Source organism: Malus domestica, chromosome 17 (assembly GCF_042453785.1).
Source record: "Malus domestica chromosome 17, GDT2T_hap1".
Taxonomy (NCBI): domain Eukaryota; kingdom Viridiplantae; phylum Streptophyta; class Magnoliopsida; order Rosales; family Rosaceae; genus Malus; species Malus domestica.
Window position 1 is genome coordinate 8,407,504 of NC_091677.1, and position 18,198 is coordinate 8,425,701.

Genomic DNA, 18,198 nt, shown 5'->3' on the forward strand with positions numbered 1-18,198 from the left:
GCTCGGGCCACACAGCGCGCCACTTACGGGTGACGTCCTAGCTTTAGTGCGATTTCGTTCTGGATTCATTGTCATAAGGATTCGACGTAACTGTGGAGTGCCGGCTGTTGACTACCTGACGCCCTCCCCCTCCTCCTTTATCCGGGCTTGGGACCGGCAATGTAAGATAAACTTACATAGGCGAAGTTAAAGTGTAAAACCATTCATAAATCATAATATTGCAATCCTTATCATCTCCGGGATGAACATCTATAAAACTAGACATAATCCAAGTATAAACCCTTAAACTACATGAGTTGAAATCAAGTTCGTAAAATCACCACAACTGATGTCATAGGCCATACACAAATATTCTGACTCATGAAGATGGAGCTAACTCAAATTACGTCAAGCTGAAAAGTTTGGAAAACCATTTTTGAACAAATATTTACATTGCTGTGAGATTAGAGAGAGATCTGTTGGATAAATATTCACAGTTACGGCCCTCCTCCACGACTTTTGTTTGGTCATCATGATCATAATCCCAGTTCCCGCAAAATGTATCACTATCAAAATCAGCTTCATTGTTATAGGCAGCATCAACTTGCTCTGCTAATTCTTGATCACTTGTATGTATATCTACTGGCCTTCTGTTATCCTCATCAAATCAATCAACTAGACTCCTGAGAGTTGGTGAAATTTCATCTTTGATTCGCATGTTCAATACCATCTGTTCTACATATTCTATAAAAGATAAAGAAAAAGTAAATCTTAGTAAACCACATCATTCTCATTTGGAAAAAATAGGAAGATGAGATTTACGAAGAACTCAATAGAATGCAGAAAACGCAACTCACCACCAAGATCAATGGTATCTGATAATAATAATTATCATTTGAATGTTGATCTTACCAAATCTTTTTAACATAAGACCCTGGATAATAAGTAAAGCGCATTCGGAATCGTTCAGGGTTTCGTGCGGAGTGACGGAATAAAGGTATTGAGCCATTTTTTCTCCTTCTTCATGACCCTGAGCCTGAATAAGTGGGGTAATTTTGCCGGCCAAAAGTGGGATGGTTTTATCGGGAGGAAGTACAATACTGAGTAACTTCTTGTTCTTTTCTACCCTGCATTTTGCTAGTTCGACGCTTTCTGGAATACCGGTTATAACACGATGAAGAGCGGTAAGACCCATAGTATTGTATTTCCAAGTCTTTTGGTCTCATTAAGTGCACCATTTCTTTTGCAATGTCCACCTTCTTAAAAAAGAATGCCCAGTGAAGAATTGTCCCACCTTCCCTAATTCTTGCAGTTACTGCCATGGGATGTCGCTTAAGAAGCTCCATTGCAGCATCCCAATCACCCCTCATCACGAAATGCATAATAGCTTGATTAACGTGGTTGTCTTCGTGTCCTGCCAAGCTAGCTAACGTTACATATACATCCCCATAATGTACGTAACATATAGTTGTTACCCTCATCACCAAAACAAAAACATATGGACTATATACTTCTAACGCATTTTTTTTTATTCTTCTTCAGTTTATTGTATATATAGACTACTTTTGTTTTGTTTTACCATTGAATATTATCTCTTTTTATTTGTAAATTGCAACTGTTCTCAGGAATTCAAAGTCAATGACATTATGCATTTTAGTTTTCTCCTTGAAAAAAGCAAAATAAATGACTATTTTAGAGTGCAAATAACAATGTAGAATTTGAAAGGAATTTAATTAATAAATATTGAACGGAAATCTTTGTGAGAATTGAGACATAATACCTTCATCGAGCGATTCTTCCATGGCATCATTCTCTGGCTCTATCTCAACAATGTTTGGGTTGTTATTTGTGTGATTGTTGGATATATCCCCTGAAAAAATGGAATCATTTATGTTAATATCCCATCATTCTCTATTGGGAAATATATTTCTCCATTTTCCTATCTTATTTTTGTCGTAGTTTAAATTGAACTATTCTATTAAGGATAGATCTAATTCAACTGAAAAGAGTCAGGTCGAAACGAAAACTGACACCACTCACACAATTGACATCTCTTTTTATTGACAACAAAAAAAAAGAAAAAGATGTCACTCTTTTTAATGAATATGAACAAAAAAATGTCAAATATTAGTGGTTTTTCCTTTTGGAAGGCCAAATAAATTGGACTCACGACACTTTGTATACGGTACGACAAAAAGGCAAAGATATATGTTTAGCACCTCAAAGGGCTGATTTGATATTATTGTGCTTTGGAAAAAAAAACTGTTTATGCTGTGCTGTGAGAATAAGTAACTGTGAAATAAAGCAGTAGAGTGTTTAATAAAATTTTTTGTAAAAGTGCTTTTGGAAAAAGAAGCAGTACCATAGTGTTTGGTAAATTTTTATGTAAAACAGATGTGACTGTGTGAAATGACAAAAAAATGTATAATACCAGATATGCCATTAATTTAATTTTCTTAACAAATAAAGGTGAATTACTAAATATACTTTTAAAAATATTTATAAACTTTATCTTAAATATTTATAATTAAGATATTTAAAAAAAATAATTTTTAATGCCTAAAAATTAATAAATCTCTCTCTCTCTCTCTCTCTCTCTCTCTCTCTCTCATCTTCTCCATTCTTGTGTTTTCCCTCCTTTATCCCTTTCACGCTGCAACAGCAGCCAAGGCGCATCAGTCGCGAACAACCCTCCATTTCCGAGGCGCTGCTCCATTTGCTCGCCCGTCATCACCTTCACAAACAACCCTCTATTTCCATTTCCAATCCCATGGGTTTTGCAAATTATGGTGGATTATTTGCTGCTGCCACTCCCCCATCATCCTTCCCAATCAATTTGATGAGTTGCTTTTTCTTCAACTCGCTATTCCTCTTCTGATTTAAAGTGTTTTGCCAAAATAAGCTATTTTACCAAAATAAGTTGTTTTGTTGAAGCTACTATTTCCAACTTCTGGTTTTCAGCTTTTTTTCACCCATAATTTTGAAAATAAAATAAAATAAAACTGATTTAAAGTGTTTACCAAACACTTAAAATGCTCTAACTTTTTTTCATACCCACTTTTTAAAAAAAGTTAAGCTAAGCCAAAGTTGAGGAGTTCCTCATAAAAAAAAATTAAAAAAAAAACCTTCATGATTGATTCACAGTTCGTGTTTATGATAAAAATCGTTCAAAATTATAAGTCACTCAATAAAAATCATCTTTGTAGAAAATTAATTAATTCTAAGGTTGTTTAGTCAATCAATTGTAATAAATATATATAGATGATTTGGGATGCTTGTATTGAATCTAACAATCTGTTTTTAGACAGTTCAATGATTAAATGATCTCATATTTTATTAATTTTACAAAAAGAATTTTTACCAAGTGATTTATAACATTAACAATTTTGATCACAATCATAAAATTCTGTAAATCGGTCACATAGTATTTTGATAATGAACTTCTCCTCGTCCTGTGAGGATCCAAGTTAATTCCAAAGACAAATGCCTAATTATATGGAAGGCGAAGGTGCACATACCGGTTCCTGTGGCTTGGGATGCTTCAGCTGGCTTCAACTTTTCTGCCAAAATATGCCAGGCAACTTTGGCTGTGCTGGTGCCCCTAATAAAAGAGAAAGTATCCTCCCCACAAGAAATCCGGATTAAGTGCAAAGCCTCGGCATTACTCTTCCTCCAAGCTGTATATTCAACTTCACCATCTTCTCGTTTAGGAGGCTTAGTGGTGGCTTCCACAATGTCCCAAAGATCTTTTGCCAATAGGTAGGTTTTAACTCGCAAACTCCAAACTTCATGGTTATTTTGGTTTAGAAGTTTATGAACAATTAAACTTGGGACAGCTGTGTCTGTCATCTTCAATCTGTAAATTTATCAAATATGAATTTATGTCGATCAACCATATGTTTAAACAAACTAGTAAGAAAATCTAATACTCACAGTTGTGATTAACAGATTATAAAACAAGCAAGTTGGGACATGATGTAAGATTGCAAGATGTGTGTGACTCTGTCCACTTTGTCTCGTTGACAAACCAATTTATGACTCTTCAATTATGATAAATTGATTTTCTGATTAATCCAATCATATAAATTATAGGAAGAAAAATTTAAATTTGAGTGCAAAAGAGTAATGGGACTAAGTCGGACTAGTGTCGGCTAACTCCTTCGCTAGGTGGTCTTAGCGAGACCTTCCAAAGGAGAGGATTGCTAATCCCATCTCCAACACCTGATTCGCTTCACCTTGGACTCGTCCAGTCTGCTTCGCACCGCTCGAAGCCAATCGTCTCCGAAAGGCAAACTTCCAAAAGACGGGATCTTTGTAAAATGGATTTGCAGAGATTGATTGACGTCGATATGTAGAGATTGATTGAAATGGATTTGCAGAGATGGCCAAGTCGATTTGTAGGTGTTGGACTCTGAATTTTTTGAAATGGAGGATTCTGGATTTTTTGATTGGATTCTGGGTTTTATTTTCTAGTTATCGATACAGAGCGAGTTGGACGGGAGAAAAAGGAGAGGGAAGAAAGATGAGGGAGTTGGACAGGAAAAGGAAAACAGAGGGAAGAGAGAGAGAAGGAGTTGGACGGGGAAGAGAGAGAGGGAGGACTCCCTGTTCCGCCTAATTAACGCTTTCCTTCTCCGCTGCTTTTGCTTTGTTGTTTTTCTTTTCCCCTCTTTTGCTCTCTGTTAGCTAGCACCTTTTGCTAAAAAGAAAAAGGATAAGGAAAAGGAAAAGGAAAAGAGAAAGAAAAAACAAGAAGGAAGGAGTTATCTTGGTCCTTAGTCCGATATTACTTCAAACGCTTGATTAAGTCAATTTATTTTAGTTTAGTCTAAATCAGCCCAACCTAGTTCCTAAACTAGTCCACTTCGAGATAGTCCAATACTTCTTAAGATAAAAAAAACTGAAAATATGACCTTAGCCCCTGAAATTTAATTTTCTCCACATAAAACCCGTCATAAGTTTTTTACTCAAATAAAACCCATTAACTAGATTCCACATCAGCAAATTCATTAATTATATATGACTTTACACATTTAAAAAAAATTTATGCCCAAAATACCCCTATTTGAATGTTTGATGTACACAATTAGTTCCATATAGATTGTAAGGGAGAATTAATGATTTTAAGAAAATAATAAATAATAAATTGATTGCCTAATATATAATAACAACAAAACATGCTTAATATATGTAATAATACATGCTTAGTTAAGTCAACAAATTATATTTTACATATAAATGTAGGTAAATTATTTCACACACATATATATAACAAAATAAAAATGCCTGGTATACGTAAAAATTCATGCAAAATAATTTACATACAAAAAATGTTATTTGATTCAGTGCACCTACTATTCAAATTTTAAAATGTTAGATTGCTTAAAAAAAGCAAAATAATTTCCCCACTATATGTAAAAAACATGCAAAATAATTTACCTACATAATAAAGCAAACCAAATGTATGCAAAATAATGTACCTACATAAAAAAATATTATTATTTTATTCAATACTATTTTACTTATTATTTAGTACATATAATAATAAAATGTGCCCAATATATATGATGATACATACAAAATAATATACCTACAAAATATATGTTATTTGCTCATCATAAATTTACATATGGGTTGATTAATTAGTATAATATGTTTGATCATATATGTAGTATTGTACATACATACGTATATATATAGAGCTTGTGGTAGTACTAGATGCATTTGAACGTATATATATGTGTGTGTGTGTGTGTGTGTTAGGGGTAATAATATGCAATAAATTATTTGTTCATTGTAATTAAGGTGAGTAATAATATTTATTGATTTATTTTGAATGTTGTGGTACAAGTTGTAAATATTTTGTATTAATAGGTCAATTACTTTCCTACATGGCAATCACTTTTAAATTTGGGTTTTATTTGAACGTTTATAATTAGGTGGGTTTTTATATGGGAAATAAGAGTTACATGGGTCTATATTTAAAGAACCCTAAAAAAAACGCAACTCACCACCGGAAAAAGAAAGATCAATGGAATCTGATTTATCAAGTTGAACATCAGATACTATGCACTTTCCTAGTACTTCGGAAGAGTCAAAAAAAGCACTTTGCATCCACCATATACTCCAAGATTATTCATTAAAAGACCCTCGGACGGGATCAACTGCAAATGCATCCCAACCCTGTTCATCTTCTTGGACTGCTCTGTTCATCCCACCAAGGACCTTATATGCCTCGGAGTGTACTGAATCCACCCTCATTGAGTAAATTTTGACTCCACCTTCAAGAGTGCAGCTTGCCTGCACAGATAGAGAAGTGATACAGATTTAAGCAAACATGGCGCATCCAATCGAATATGTGAACGTTCGGCCACTCACTTCAAAAGTGGTTTTACCAAAATCTTGGTCTTGATAGATTTCAAATTCCAAAACTAATCCGAAACATCGTAGTATCAACAGGCGAAATTTACCTTTTGAAAATTCGTCTCTGCATCGTTTTCCTCTCCAACCTTAATAATATCCGTTAAATGGTCAATCAAATTCAGCTCCCATGTATTTTTCTGATTAATTTTCTGCGCACCCAACAGCTCAAAATCGAACATTTAGGAAAAATTTCACAACAAACATCAAAATCTAATACATTAAAAATGGCTCACTCATTTGACAAATAAAATACTAAAAAAATTGAAACTTATGTTAAAAAAACTAATTTCAAAACTTTCAATCACTTGAAAAATCTAAACTGACATTTTCACTGTCGAGTTTGATGCAATTCTAGAACAGCTCGAGGCTCTGCGCGTTTCCGAGGCAGGGATCGCGGTCTCCCTGCTGTGGCAGCAGATTGAGCGCAACGGACTTCCTTCGAATCACGGCGGCGCGTGCTGGGCGAGCCTGCGCACGCTCGCGGTGGTCATCGTTGAAGCCGAGGAAGAAGGGGCTGATTGGAGACGGGAGACGAGCGGCCATTGGGAGCTTCTGCTTCGGGGTTCCCGGATTAGGGATCAGAGTGTCTGCCATTGCAACCTGGAAAATCGAATTGGGAAATTAGGGTTTGGATTTGGTAAAGTTCATGAGAGTGGGGGAGCGTTTGAGATGGATACTGATGGGACGAACAGGTTTCCCTCCATTTTTGTGGAGGTCTTGAGAGGTATAATACACTGCTTCTCGTGCTTTAATAAAAACATCCATTTTCTTTTGTTGACCAATCTATGACCGTCAATTTTACATTTGTCTGTTGGGAGCTGCCAAGCTAACATTTCAAAAAAGTCATCATTCATTCTAACTAGCATCAGAATGCATAGACATAATTAATTTTCGCTATTGCGGTAAAATGTCACATGCAAAACAAGAAGGGATGCACCACGAAGACTAAATGTTCAAACACGTACATTAATGTCTTTTCATTACAACCAGGTGGATTTGGTTTTATTATACAGGATCCAAACAACTATCCATTACAAACTTCAAAAAAAATTTGTAGCAATCCAAAACTAATAAGCATCATTCATAATAACATTAACACGAGGCCGAGTATTTAGGGTCTTCACGAGGCCAATTTTTTATTTTCCTGTCAAACACGCCTGCTCCATAAGTAGAAATGACTAACTCAAGAAGGAGGGGAAATTGCATCCATATGAAAGATGCAACTGGAACACTTGCAAGCAAAGTAACTAGAATTGCAATAGATGATTTTCCATGAAGCATAATGGAAAGGGCTGAAGAAAAAGCTATCATCATTGCCGCTATAGATAAAAAAAGGGTGATAAGGCCTAATATCATTTTTATTGGCAATGATTTGAGAAAATCATCTTCAGCATATCGCGATGTGAGGATTCCCAAAAATATCATTACTGAAGTTGTGGAAGAAAAGAGTGATATAACATCTGAAACTATAAAAGTTATGAATGCCTCCTTACTTAAGAATATAGGAAGACCTGTATCTTGTTTATTTCCACCAGGAACTGTAAACGCTGCAGCAAACATAATAGTAACGATGAGAGCCCCTACGACTGTGCAAGATGTTGCTGTATCTTTCATTGCCTTTTCACCCTCTTTTACCAAGTCCTTGTGACCCTTGGTAAATAATTCACGTGGTGTCATCTCATCCGTTTTATTTATTACTTCATGATCTACAGGCTGTGCAAAACGTTCCACCTCCTGCATGTCATTCAACAAAAACTTAGAAGAGATGTGACTATATACATCCGAAGAGTAATTCTGATCTCCTGGTACAAGTCCTTATGGCTAAGTCTCAAGGTATTTTCAGTTCAAGTTATGGAGGAATGGACCACAAATATATAAAATAACTTCTGATTTCCTTATAAATTTCAATTATATACAAGAGAGAAGATGGTGAATAGGAGAAAGGAGGGGGTTCCATCATCAATTTTCACGAATATGATTAAGTAGTCTTTTATATAATAACATAGATTTTATAAGTATAATATATAATTAAATCTATAGATAAGTAGTCACCTTGAACCATTGCAGTTCCCTTTGCATTTGTAAAGCTGCACCACGAATAAGATTAACTTGTGCGGCGAAGGAAATAGTTCCTACCACATGCAACATGTTATTGCTCAACTTATCTTTCCAACCTACGAACCATCCCCACCTGCGTTCTTCTAGTCCATATAATAGACTAAAAACTTTATGTTGACGACATTCAGCTGCAAATTGAAAGATGTTCTGGCCTTTTTCATTGGTGATGACTGAGACTTTATAATTTGCTCTGTATAAATATGTAATATACTCCACATGCCCTTTTTTTATTGCTAAGAACAATGCTGTTTCCAAGCCTTGCAATTCTTTGACATCTTTATTTTTAATCACTTCACACATGCGAGGTAGAAATTCAAGGATCCGAACATGAGCCAATTTCATTTGATATATACGATTGAATCCTATGTTGACATTCAAAACAAATCAAACAATATACCCTTAATTCTGTATATAGAATTAGAAATAATTGAAAATAAAAAAATAAAAAGAAAGTAATTAGAAATTATTAAGACAATAAATAGGAAAAGAAAAGAAAATTGATTTTTACACACCCTTTTAAGTTTTTCACACACCCTTATTTATATATGGATATTAAATTGAATAAAACAAACAAAATTAATGACTAAAATTAAACAAAGGTGTGTAAGAGACTTTAATAAAAAACTAAAAAGAATGTGTGAATGAATTTCCATAGAAATCAATTCATAATGTAGCGTACCCAAAAGTTTCCCCAAGGTCTTGACAACTAGTCCACGAAATAAACTAGTACCTGCATTGAAATTCCAAATTGTCGGTAAGGTCTTCAATTACCAATTAGTTATATCCCCTTTTTATAAAAAGAAAAAGGGTTATATCCCCGTTTAAACCATATAATACGGTACAAAAATTTGATCTATTTAGAATCACTTAATATTGTACAAAAATGCGGTGAGTTTTTTCAAAATCAAAATCAATAATGCATACATAGCCTCCTTGTGCCTACACATTTTTACAGTTGTTGGAGGTGAGTTTCTTTGAAACCAAAATCAGCAACTCTAACCAACATATAAAAGACCTAACAGGTGGTGGATTACCCTAGTGGTTAGATATTTTTCTTCAATCCACTCAGTCCAGGTTTAAACTTTCCTTTTTCCCTTATAGATGAGTGTAGAATATCGATTTTAATAAAAAGGCAAAAAGGTTCCAAATTCCATAAATATTTCAAATAATTCCAAAACAAACACAATAATCAAACTTCAGCAGTTGGACTACGGGGCCTAAGAGGTTTTATTCAAATTAGATTAAATTATTATATGACTTATAAATAAGAGTCTACTTATAGTACATAGTTGTATTGGAAAACATAAAATGCAACATAAAATGATATATTAATTAATAGGTTGCAATGGATAAAAATATAAGGCACAGAAGATAAGCCCCACCATCATTTGAAACCAAGATAGAAAAGAGGTAAATATGAAGAAGATGACCTCCTACATATCCATTGTCGAGGTAGATGCCATAGTAGTAGGATTGTAGGAGTGAAAAAGAGAAAGAGAGGAAGCATCCAAATGTCTCTATAAATCAAGTTAAATAAAAATAATATATACAGAACCAATAGGGAGATTGACCTTGCCAATTTCACTTCAAGAATAAGGGCTTCTCCTAAAATGTGGTCAATGGGTTTATCTTGAAATATAAGGGCTTCTCCTAAAATATGCTTGCTAACTGATTTATATATAGTTGTGGTACCTTAATTTATGAAGCAACTAAACATTAACAAAAACAAATGGCACCGTCTGTCATGTAACATGCGTACCTGAGCAAATGAGATGCCTTTGCCTTTTATTACTCTGGTCGCCATTTTCCGGTTGTTGAACGTTTATACAAACATCACCATCAGTGGTAGGAATAGGCTCCTTTTTGTTATCAATGGTAGGCATTGGTTTTATTTTTATGCCTATCAAGATAAGAATACAAGCCCACTTGTATATTAAATACGAGATATTAACCAGTTCCTTGAACCAATAATTTTCTATTGCTCCGTCTAATAAGAGTAAAAGAAAATAGAAAGCTTAATTAGGACAATATTTAAAATGAAGAGAAAATGGAAGGCATTACTAACCGTCATAAATCCACTGTTCCCAGAAATTGAGCGAACTTCCACTTAAGAATGCAGAAGGCATACCAGCTAGTTCATTTAAAGGTGTTCTCTCATAAAAGTCTTTAGCAATGACTAACTCCGGACGGCGCTGAATTAAATCCCACGCAATATCTACATATTGTGGAGTTTTTAGAAATAACCTATGTAGATCTAGTTATAAAATTAGCTTAGTCTCAACATTATTAATATACAGCGGTTTTATAGCATTTACACAAGGAAAAAAAAAATTAAGGTGGCACTAATAATAATTATCATTTGAATGTTGATCTTACCAAATCTTTTTAACATAAGACCACGGGTAATAAGCATAGCGCATTCGGAATCGTTCAAGGTTTCGGGCGGAGTGACGGAATAAAGGTATTGAGCCATTTTTTCTCCTCCTTCATGACCAGGAAGACTATGAGTCTGCATAAGTGGGGTAATTTTGCCCGCCAAAAGTGGGATGGTTAGCTCGGACGGAAGGACAATACTAAGTAACTTCTTGTTCTTTTCAACCATGCATTTTGCTAGTTCGACGCTTTCTGGAATATGTTTTATAACACGATGAAGAGCGGTAAGACCCATATAGTCTTGTATTTCCAAGTCTTTTGGTCTCATTAAGCGCACCAATTCTTTTGCAATGTCCACCTTCTTAAAAAAGACTGCCCGGTGAAGAATTGTCCCATCTTCCCTAGTACTTGCAGTTACCGCCTTGGGATGTTGGATAAGAAACTCCATTGCAGCATCCCAATCTTTCTTCTTCACTAAATTGAGCAAAGTTTGATTAACGTGGTTGTCTTCGTGTCCTGCCAAGCCAGCTAACGTTACATATATATCCTCATAAAACATATAGACTATATACTTGTTACGGATTTTTCTTTTTCTTCTTAATTTTATTATATGTATATAGAGTACTTTTGTTCTATTTTACTATTGAATACGGTCTTTTTTATTTGTAAATTGCAACTGTTAATAAGAATCCAAAGTCGATTGCATCATGCATTTTAGTTTTTTCCTTGTAAAAAACGAAATAAACAACGATTTTAGAATGAAAATAACAAAGTAGATTTGAAAGGAGTTTAATTAATAAATATTGAATGGAAATCTTTGTGAGAATTGAGACATAATACCTTCACTAGACGATTCTTCTATGGCATCATTCTCTGGCTCTGCCTCAACAATGTTTGGGTTGTTATTCGTGTTATTGTCGAATATCTCTCCTGAAAAATAGAATCATTTATGTTTATATCCCATCATTCTCTATTAGGAAATATATTTCTCCCTTTTCCTATCTTATTTTTGCTGTAGTTTAAATTGAACTATTCTATTAAGGATAGATCTAATTCAACTGAAAAGAGCCAGGCCGAAGCCGAAGCCGAAACTGACACTACTCACACAATTAACGCCTCTCTTTTTATTGACAAAAAAAAAGAAAAGAAAAAAGACATCTCTTTTTAATGAATATGAACAAAAAAATTGTCAAATATTAGTGGCTTTTCCTTTTGGAAGGCCGAATAAATTGGGCTCACTACACTTTTGTATACAGTAGGACAAAAAGGCAAAGAGGTACGTTGGGCACCTCAAAGTTGAGGAGTTCCTCATAAATAAATAAAACTTCGTGATTGATTCACAGTTTATGCTTATGATACAAATCATTCAAATTATAAATCATTTAATAAAAATCATTTTTGTAGAAAATTAATTAATTCCAAGATTGTTTAGTCAATTAATTGTAGTAAATAGATATAGATGGTTTGTGACACTTGTATTGAATCTAACCATCTGTTTTAGACAGTTCAATGACTAAATGATCTCATATTTTATTAATTTTACAAAAAGAATATTTACTAAGTGATTTATAACATTAGCAATTTTGATCACATGCATAAAATTATGTAAATCGGTAACAAAGTATTTTGATAATAAACTTCTCCTCATCCTTTGAGGATCCAAGTTAATTCCAAAGACAAATTGCCTAATTATATGGAAAAGGCCACGGTGCACATACCGATTCCTGTGGCTTGGGATGCTTCAGCTGGCTTCAACTTTTCTGCCAAAATATCCCAGGCAACTTTGGCTGTGCTAGTGCCCCTGATAAAAGAGAAAGTATCCTCCCCACAAGAAATTTGGATGGAGTGCAAAGCCTCGGCATTACTCTTCCTCCAAGCTTTATATTCAACTTCACCATCTTCTCGTTTAGGAGGCTCAGTGGTGGCTTCCACAACGTCCCAAAGATCTTTTGCCAACAGGTAGGTTTTAACTCGCAAACTCCAATCTTCATAGTTATTTTGGTTTAGAAGTTCATGAACAATTAAACTTGGGACAACTGTGTCTGTCATCTTCAATCTGTAAATTTATCAAATATGAATTTATGTCGATCGACCATATGTTTAAACGAACTAGTAAGAAAAAAATAATACTCACAGTTGTGATTAACAGATTATAAAACGAGCAAGTTGGGACATGATGTAAGATTGCAAGATGTGTGTCCACTTTGTCTCGTTGACAAACCAATTTACGATTCTCCAATTATGATAAATCGATTTTCTAATTAATCCAATCATATAAATTATAAGAAGAAATTTTTTAATTTGAGTGCAAAAGAGAAATACACTTAAGGGAGCTTTTGTTTGCCCCAATTAAGTTTTACTGGATTAGATTACTCGTCCGTGTTTGGTGCGAGCCGTACTGATTTTAATGGGGCTAAGTCCGACTGGTGTCGACTAACTCCTTCGCTAGGTGGTCTTAGCGAGACCTTCCAAAGGAGAGGATCGCTAATCCCGCTCCAACACCTGATTCGCTTCACCTTGGACTCGTCCAGTCTGCTTCGCACCGCTCGTAGCCAATCGTCTCCGTCGAAAGGCAAACTTCCAAAAGACGGGATCTTTGTAAAATGGATTTGCAGAGATTGATTGAAGTCGATATGCAGAGATTGATTGAAATGGATTTGCAGAGATGGCCAAGTCGACTTGTAGGTGTTGGACCGAATTTTTTGGAAATGGAGGATTCTGGATTTTTGGATTGGATTCTGGGTTTTATTTTTGAGTTATGGATACTGCACCAAAAGAGGGAGTTGGACGGGAGAAAAAGGAGAGGGAAGAAAGATGAGGGAGTTGGACAGGAAAAGGAAAACAGAGGGAAGAGAGAGAGAAGGAGTTGGACGGGGAAAAGAAATGGGAACAGAAAAAGGAAAAGAAAAAGGAAAAGAAAAAGAAAAAGAAGAAAAAACAGGAAAGAGTTATATGCTTCTTAGTCTGATATTACCTCAAATATTTTATTAAGTCAGTTCAGTTTAGTTTAATCAGAATCAGTTCAACTCAGTTCCTGAAACTAATCCATTTCGAGATGGTTCGGTACTTTCGAAGATAAAAAAATGCAAATCACCACCAGCAAAAAAAAGATCAATGGTATCTGATTTATCAAATTGAACATAAGATGCGATGCACTTTCCTAGTACTTCCGAAGAGTCAAAGAGCACTCTGCATCCACCATATACTCCAAGGGGGTGTTTGTTTCCCCTCACTAAAGTTCACTGGACTAGACTAGAGTAAAGATTAGTCCAGTCCCATGTTTGTTTCATGGCTGGACTAGTTTTAATGGGATTAGCCAGGACTCGCTTTCACTAACAACCTCACTAGTCGTTCTTAGTGTGTCCCCTCGAAAACCATCGGACTAGCTAAGAACTTCTTCTTCCTACTCGAATCACTAGTCGTTGACTTCTTCATCTCCGACAATGACCTTGTCGACTAGGTCATCTCTGCCATCTTCTTCTCCTTCGATGCTTCACTATTGCCATGGTTGTGACTTTGCAGCTACTGATTTTGGCTTTGCCGTCGGCTTGCCTCCTCATCGACTGGGTCGTCTCCACCATGATTGCTTCACAATCTCAGTAAATCGATTTTTGTTATGGGTTTTTTTTCCTGGTTTCTGGGTTTAATTGGTTACTGGAAGATTTGCCTTTCTTTTTGGAATCTCTGAAGGCTTGGCGAATGGTTAATCAACAAATTCTCGTAATTAGACAAGAAAAGTAAGAGATTGATGCATAATTTGATAGAGAGAAAATGATGCAGAAGAGAAATGAGGAAGCGTAAAGGAAGGAAGGGGAAGGAAAATTTGCTTGGGTCCATTCATTTCTAGACTTCACTACCCTTTGATTATTATTTTTTGTTTAATTTTTAAGGCAAAAGTGAATTAAAAATGGCAAAAAAAATATAGTCTGTGACTTAGTCAGACACTGTACCAAACGCTTCATTAAACTAGTTCAACTTAGTCTAGTCTAAGTCAGTCCAGCTTAATCACTGAAGCTAGTCCAGTCCGAAACAGTCCGATGCAACAAACACACCCCAAGATTATTCATTAAAAGACCCTTAGACGGGATCAACTGAAAATACAAACAAAATTGTATTAAACACTTGGCCTCGCATCTCACACTACAAAAGTAGTAATAAGGATATCTAAAATTACAAAAGAAACAAAATACTAACAAGGACAATGAAGCAACGATCCGTTGTGAAAGAAATTACTATTACAGATGAGCTGCTTGAAAATAACTATACCAGATAGCCATCATTGTGATAAACCGTAAAAAATCACATTGCCTTTGCCAGGAAAGGTCATTGATTGTATGTTCTCTAATTCATTCTATGGGTCATAAATGCAAAGGTTAATACTGGTGAGAATAAATTTCACATTATGATATGGGGGACTTTGAATAAGCTTATGAGTAAGTTGGGTTACTTCCTATATTACCAATTGGTTTTATGGCGAAACCCTAATTTTCTTCATGGTATCCACGTGTGAAGTCAAATGCCCACATGCGCTCCACATCATCCTGTTGTGTCGTCCATATGTTAAACTTGAAAATTCATCACACATGAAGAAACATGTTGAGAATAAGTTTCACATTGATGGAATGAGGGATCTTGCATAGATCTATAAGTAAGTTGGACTACTCCCCATATTGCCAATTAATTTTTATGATAGAGCCTATGCTTTCTTCAAATACAGCAACACTATCGATTTTATCTACCTTGTTACGGTACAATGACTAATATGCCGCATGTATCCACCTAACCAAACCATGATATATCAACGAAGTCAACACCAAGACATATTGCGTCCACATCTACATCAGCAAAGCATCAGAAGATTGAAGTCATGCAAGCCGATCCCAGACAACCTTGCCGACCTCTACACGACGTCACTGTCGAAGTCAACCTTCTAGAAGCTAGAAGCTTGTTCAAGGAATTGGTATGCCTAACTATCATATGCAATGCTTGTAGTTCTCATTTGGAAGTTATGTCAAACTCAGAGGGAGTATCTAAAAGTATACTTACTTGATCTTAATGTACTCTTTTTCCCTATGATTAGGAGCATTTTTCTCACTGGGTTTTTGCTATCTAACTAGGTTTTAACGATGCACCCATCATAGGCTGATCATACCTTTATGAGCTCTTCTACTTGGGCCCAAAAGACGTATAGTTTTGACTTAATACTACTTCTCACTTTTCTCCTTAGTCTATGAATTTTCTCCCACCTTGGGTTTTACCATAACGATGTTTTGTGACTTTTACTTTTTATGCATTCTTTTGTTATGTGAGACTCGCATTCGCTCATTGTGCTGACAACTTCATCAATTGTACTTGCTTCATCATTGAAGACCTGATGCGCCATTTCTTGAGTATTTACACACTTAAGGGGGAGTGTTGCAGTCCTATTAGATTAAGAATGTGATTGTGTAAATCCTAGTATATCTTGGAATATCTCTTATATTCCTATTAGGAGTTGATTACCTATTAAATGTTGTAATCCTAAAATGAAAGGTTTTTACCTATCCTACTACTATAAATAAAGGCACAACACCTCACAATTACAATCTCTCTCTTCTTCTCTATCTATGCCGCACTCCTCTCTTTGGCCTCCTTAATTGTTCAGTAAATTATGCCTACAACAATATTAAAGATTATTAACTATCTTACTTTTTAGTCCGATACTACACCAAAGGCTTCACTAAATCAGTCCAGCTTGGTCTATTCTAAGTCAGTCCAGCTTAAGGCTAATTTGGTATTGGTGTGTAGGGGTGGACACAGTTCGATTCGGTGCGATTTTGAGTGAAACAGAATAAGTTTGCAGTTTTGAAGCCAAAATCAAAATGAAACCAAACCGAACAATTTCGGTTCGGTTTCAAACCATTTACATACAAAATGAAAAAAAAAATCTTTATCTTCCTCTTTCTCACACACACCCCACACCCCCACACCCCCCCCCCCCCCCTCTCCTATTCTCCTCTCCTCTCAACACCATTAATATTTTTAAGAAAAACATACAGTTCAAAACCTTATTTCAAACCATTTTCAAACATTTCCTGGATGCAAGGTCAAGGTGCATATTCAAGCCTTCAAGGGACTTTGCACCTCCAGCAAGGCAACAAATGCGTTCTCATTCTGATAATATCACTCTAGGGCAGTAAATACGTGCAGCAAAACCTACAACAATTGAACAACTACTAAAATTGTGACTATCCAATGCTTCAACAAATGCCTTGTATCAATTGCATGACCTCGCATCCATGGGTTTGATATACTTCTACCATTTTGCGTCTGTAGGTTGATGAAATGATTTTGAACTTTTGAGAGTGAGATTGATTTGAAGAGCATTACTACGACCTACTCCAATTCTTGAAGTAAAATTCAAATTTTAGGTTCTAAACTTACTAACTTGCTCAAACCCTTGAAGTAAATATGAGTTTTAACCCAAAACTCATTTTGGGAGCAAATTTAGCATAGGATTCCCCTGAATTAGTGGAGCTGGCTCACTATATATGTGTAATTTTTTTAATTTTATATTTATAAATTCATTGAATCCAACGACTAAGATATAATATGATCAAATCCAATAGTAAAAAAAGAATCTAAAATTCTAAATTTAAATCTAATGGCTAAAGTAATTTAAAAAAATATTTTATGTATTTCATATTCTTTCATAGTGTTCCACGAGTTTCATGGTGTCAATTTAGAGATTTTTCAATATTTATCGGAATCTGAATATTTTTTAGTTAAAATGTTCATAAAATTAAATTAGGATAGTCTACATAATTTTTTTTTTCATAAATTCATTCTTTAATACTCATGGGCTAAAAATTTAATCCAGAAGGGTTGGAGGAGAAAAACTGTTTTTGGGTTAAAACCTAAATTTTCTGAGCTAAAAGTTTTAGATTTTAAACCAAGAGTTGGAGATGGTCTTAAGCAAGAAAGTGATGAAATTCTCTATAATTGAGTCCATACTAAATGTATGGACTCTTTACAAATAACCAATTATAACATAACATCTAATATGGATATTTAATTAAATGTTTTTCCTTTAGGTAATGCTAGGGAAACTAAATTTATAAACTAAATTTTGTAAACTAAATGATGTGGTTGTTGATATATATATTTTGTCAAAATGTGGTTGTTGATAACTTAAGTGTTGATTAACTTACTTATTTTCTATTGATGACAAATAATTTCTTTGCAAATTTAGTTTAAAAATTTATACTCCCTAGCATTACTTTTTTTTATAATATTTGTGGTGCGGTCCTGTTTCAGTGCGGTTTT

General features: G+C 34.8%; 1 protein-coding gene and 1 pseudogene across 7 annotated transcripts; both read right to left on the bottom strand.

Annotated features, from left to right (window-relative positions):
* Positions 1–271: 271 nt before the first annotated feature.
* Positions 272–7,134, bottom strand: LOC103418804 (uncharacterized; annotated as a pseudogene).
* A 214-nt stretch (positions 7,135–7,348) lies between these two features.
* On the bottom strand, positions 7,349–13,834 carry LOC103424975 (uncharacterized). Of its 7 annotated transcripts, none has more exons than XM_070817189.1 (9): positions 13,293–13,834; positions 12,612–12,949; positions 11,734–11,823; positions 10,897–11,409; positions 10,586–10,735; positions 10,280–10,420; positions 9,200–9,250; positions 8,455–8,648; positions 7,349–8,136 (listed from the first exon to the last, which is right to left on the bottom strand). In XM_070817189.1, the coding sequence occupies exons 2-9, from the start codon at positions 12,940–12,942 to the stop codon at positions 7,495–7,497; spliced, it is 2,112 nt and encodes a 703-aa protein (XP_070673290.1). In that variant the 5' UTR covers positions 12,943–12,949; positions 13,293–13,834; the 3' UTR covers positions 7,349–7,494. The 7 variants fall into 7 exon arrangements, with proteins under 7 accessions (XP_070673290.1, XP_070673289.1, XP_070673285.1 ...); XM_070817188.1 differs by having other exon boundaries at positions 8,455–8,810; XM_070817184.1 differs by having other exon boundaries at positions 8,455–8,882.
* Positions 13,835–18,198: the final 4,364 nt, after the last annotated feature.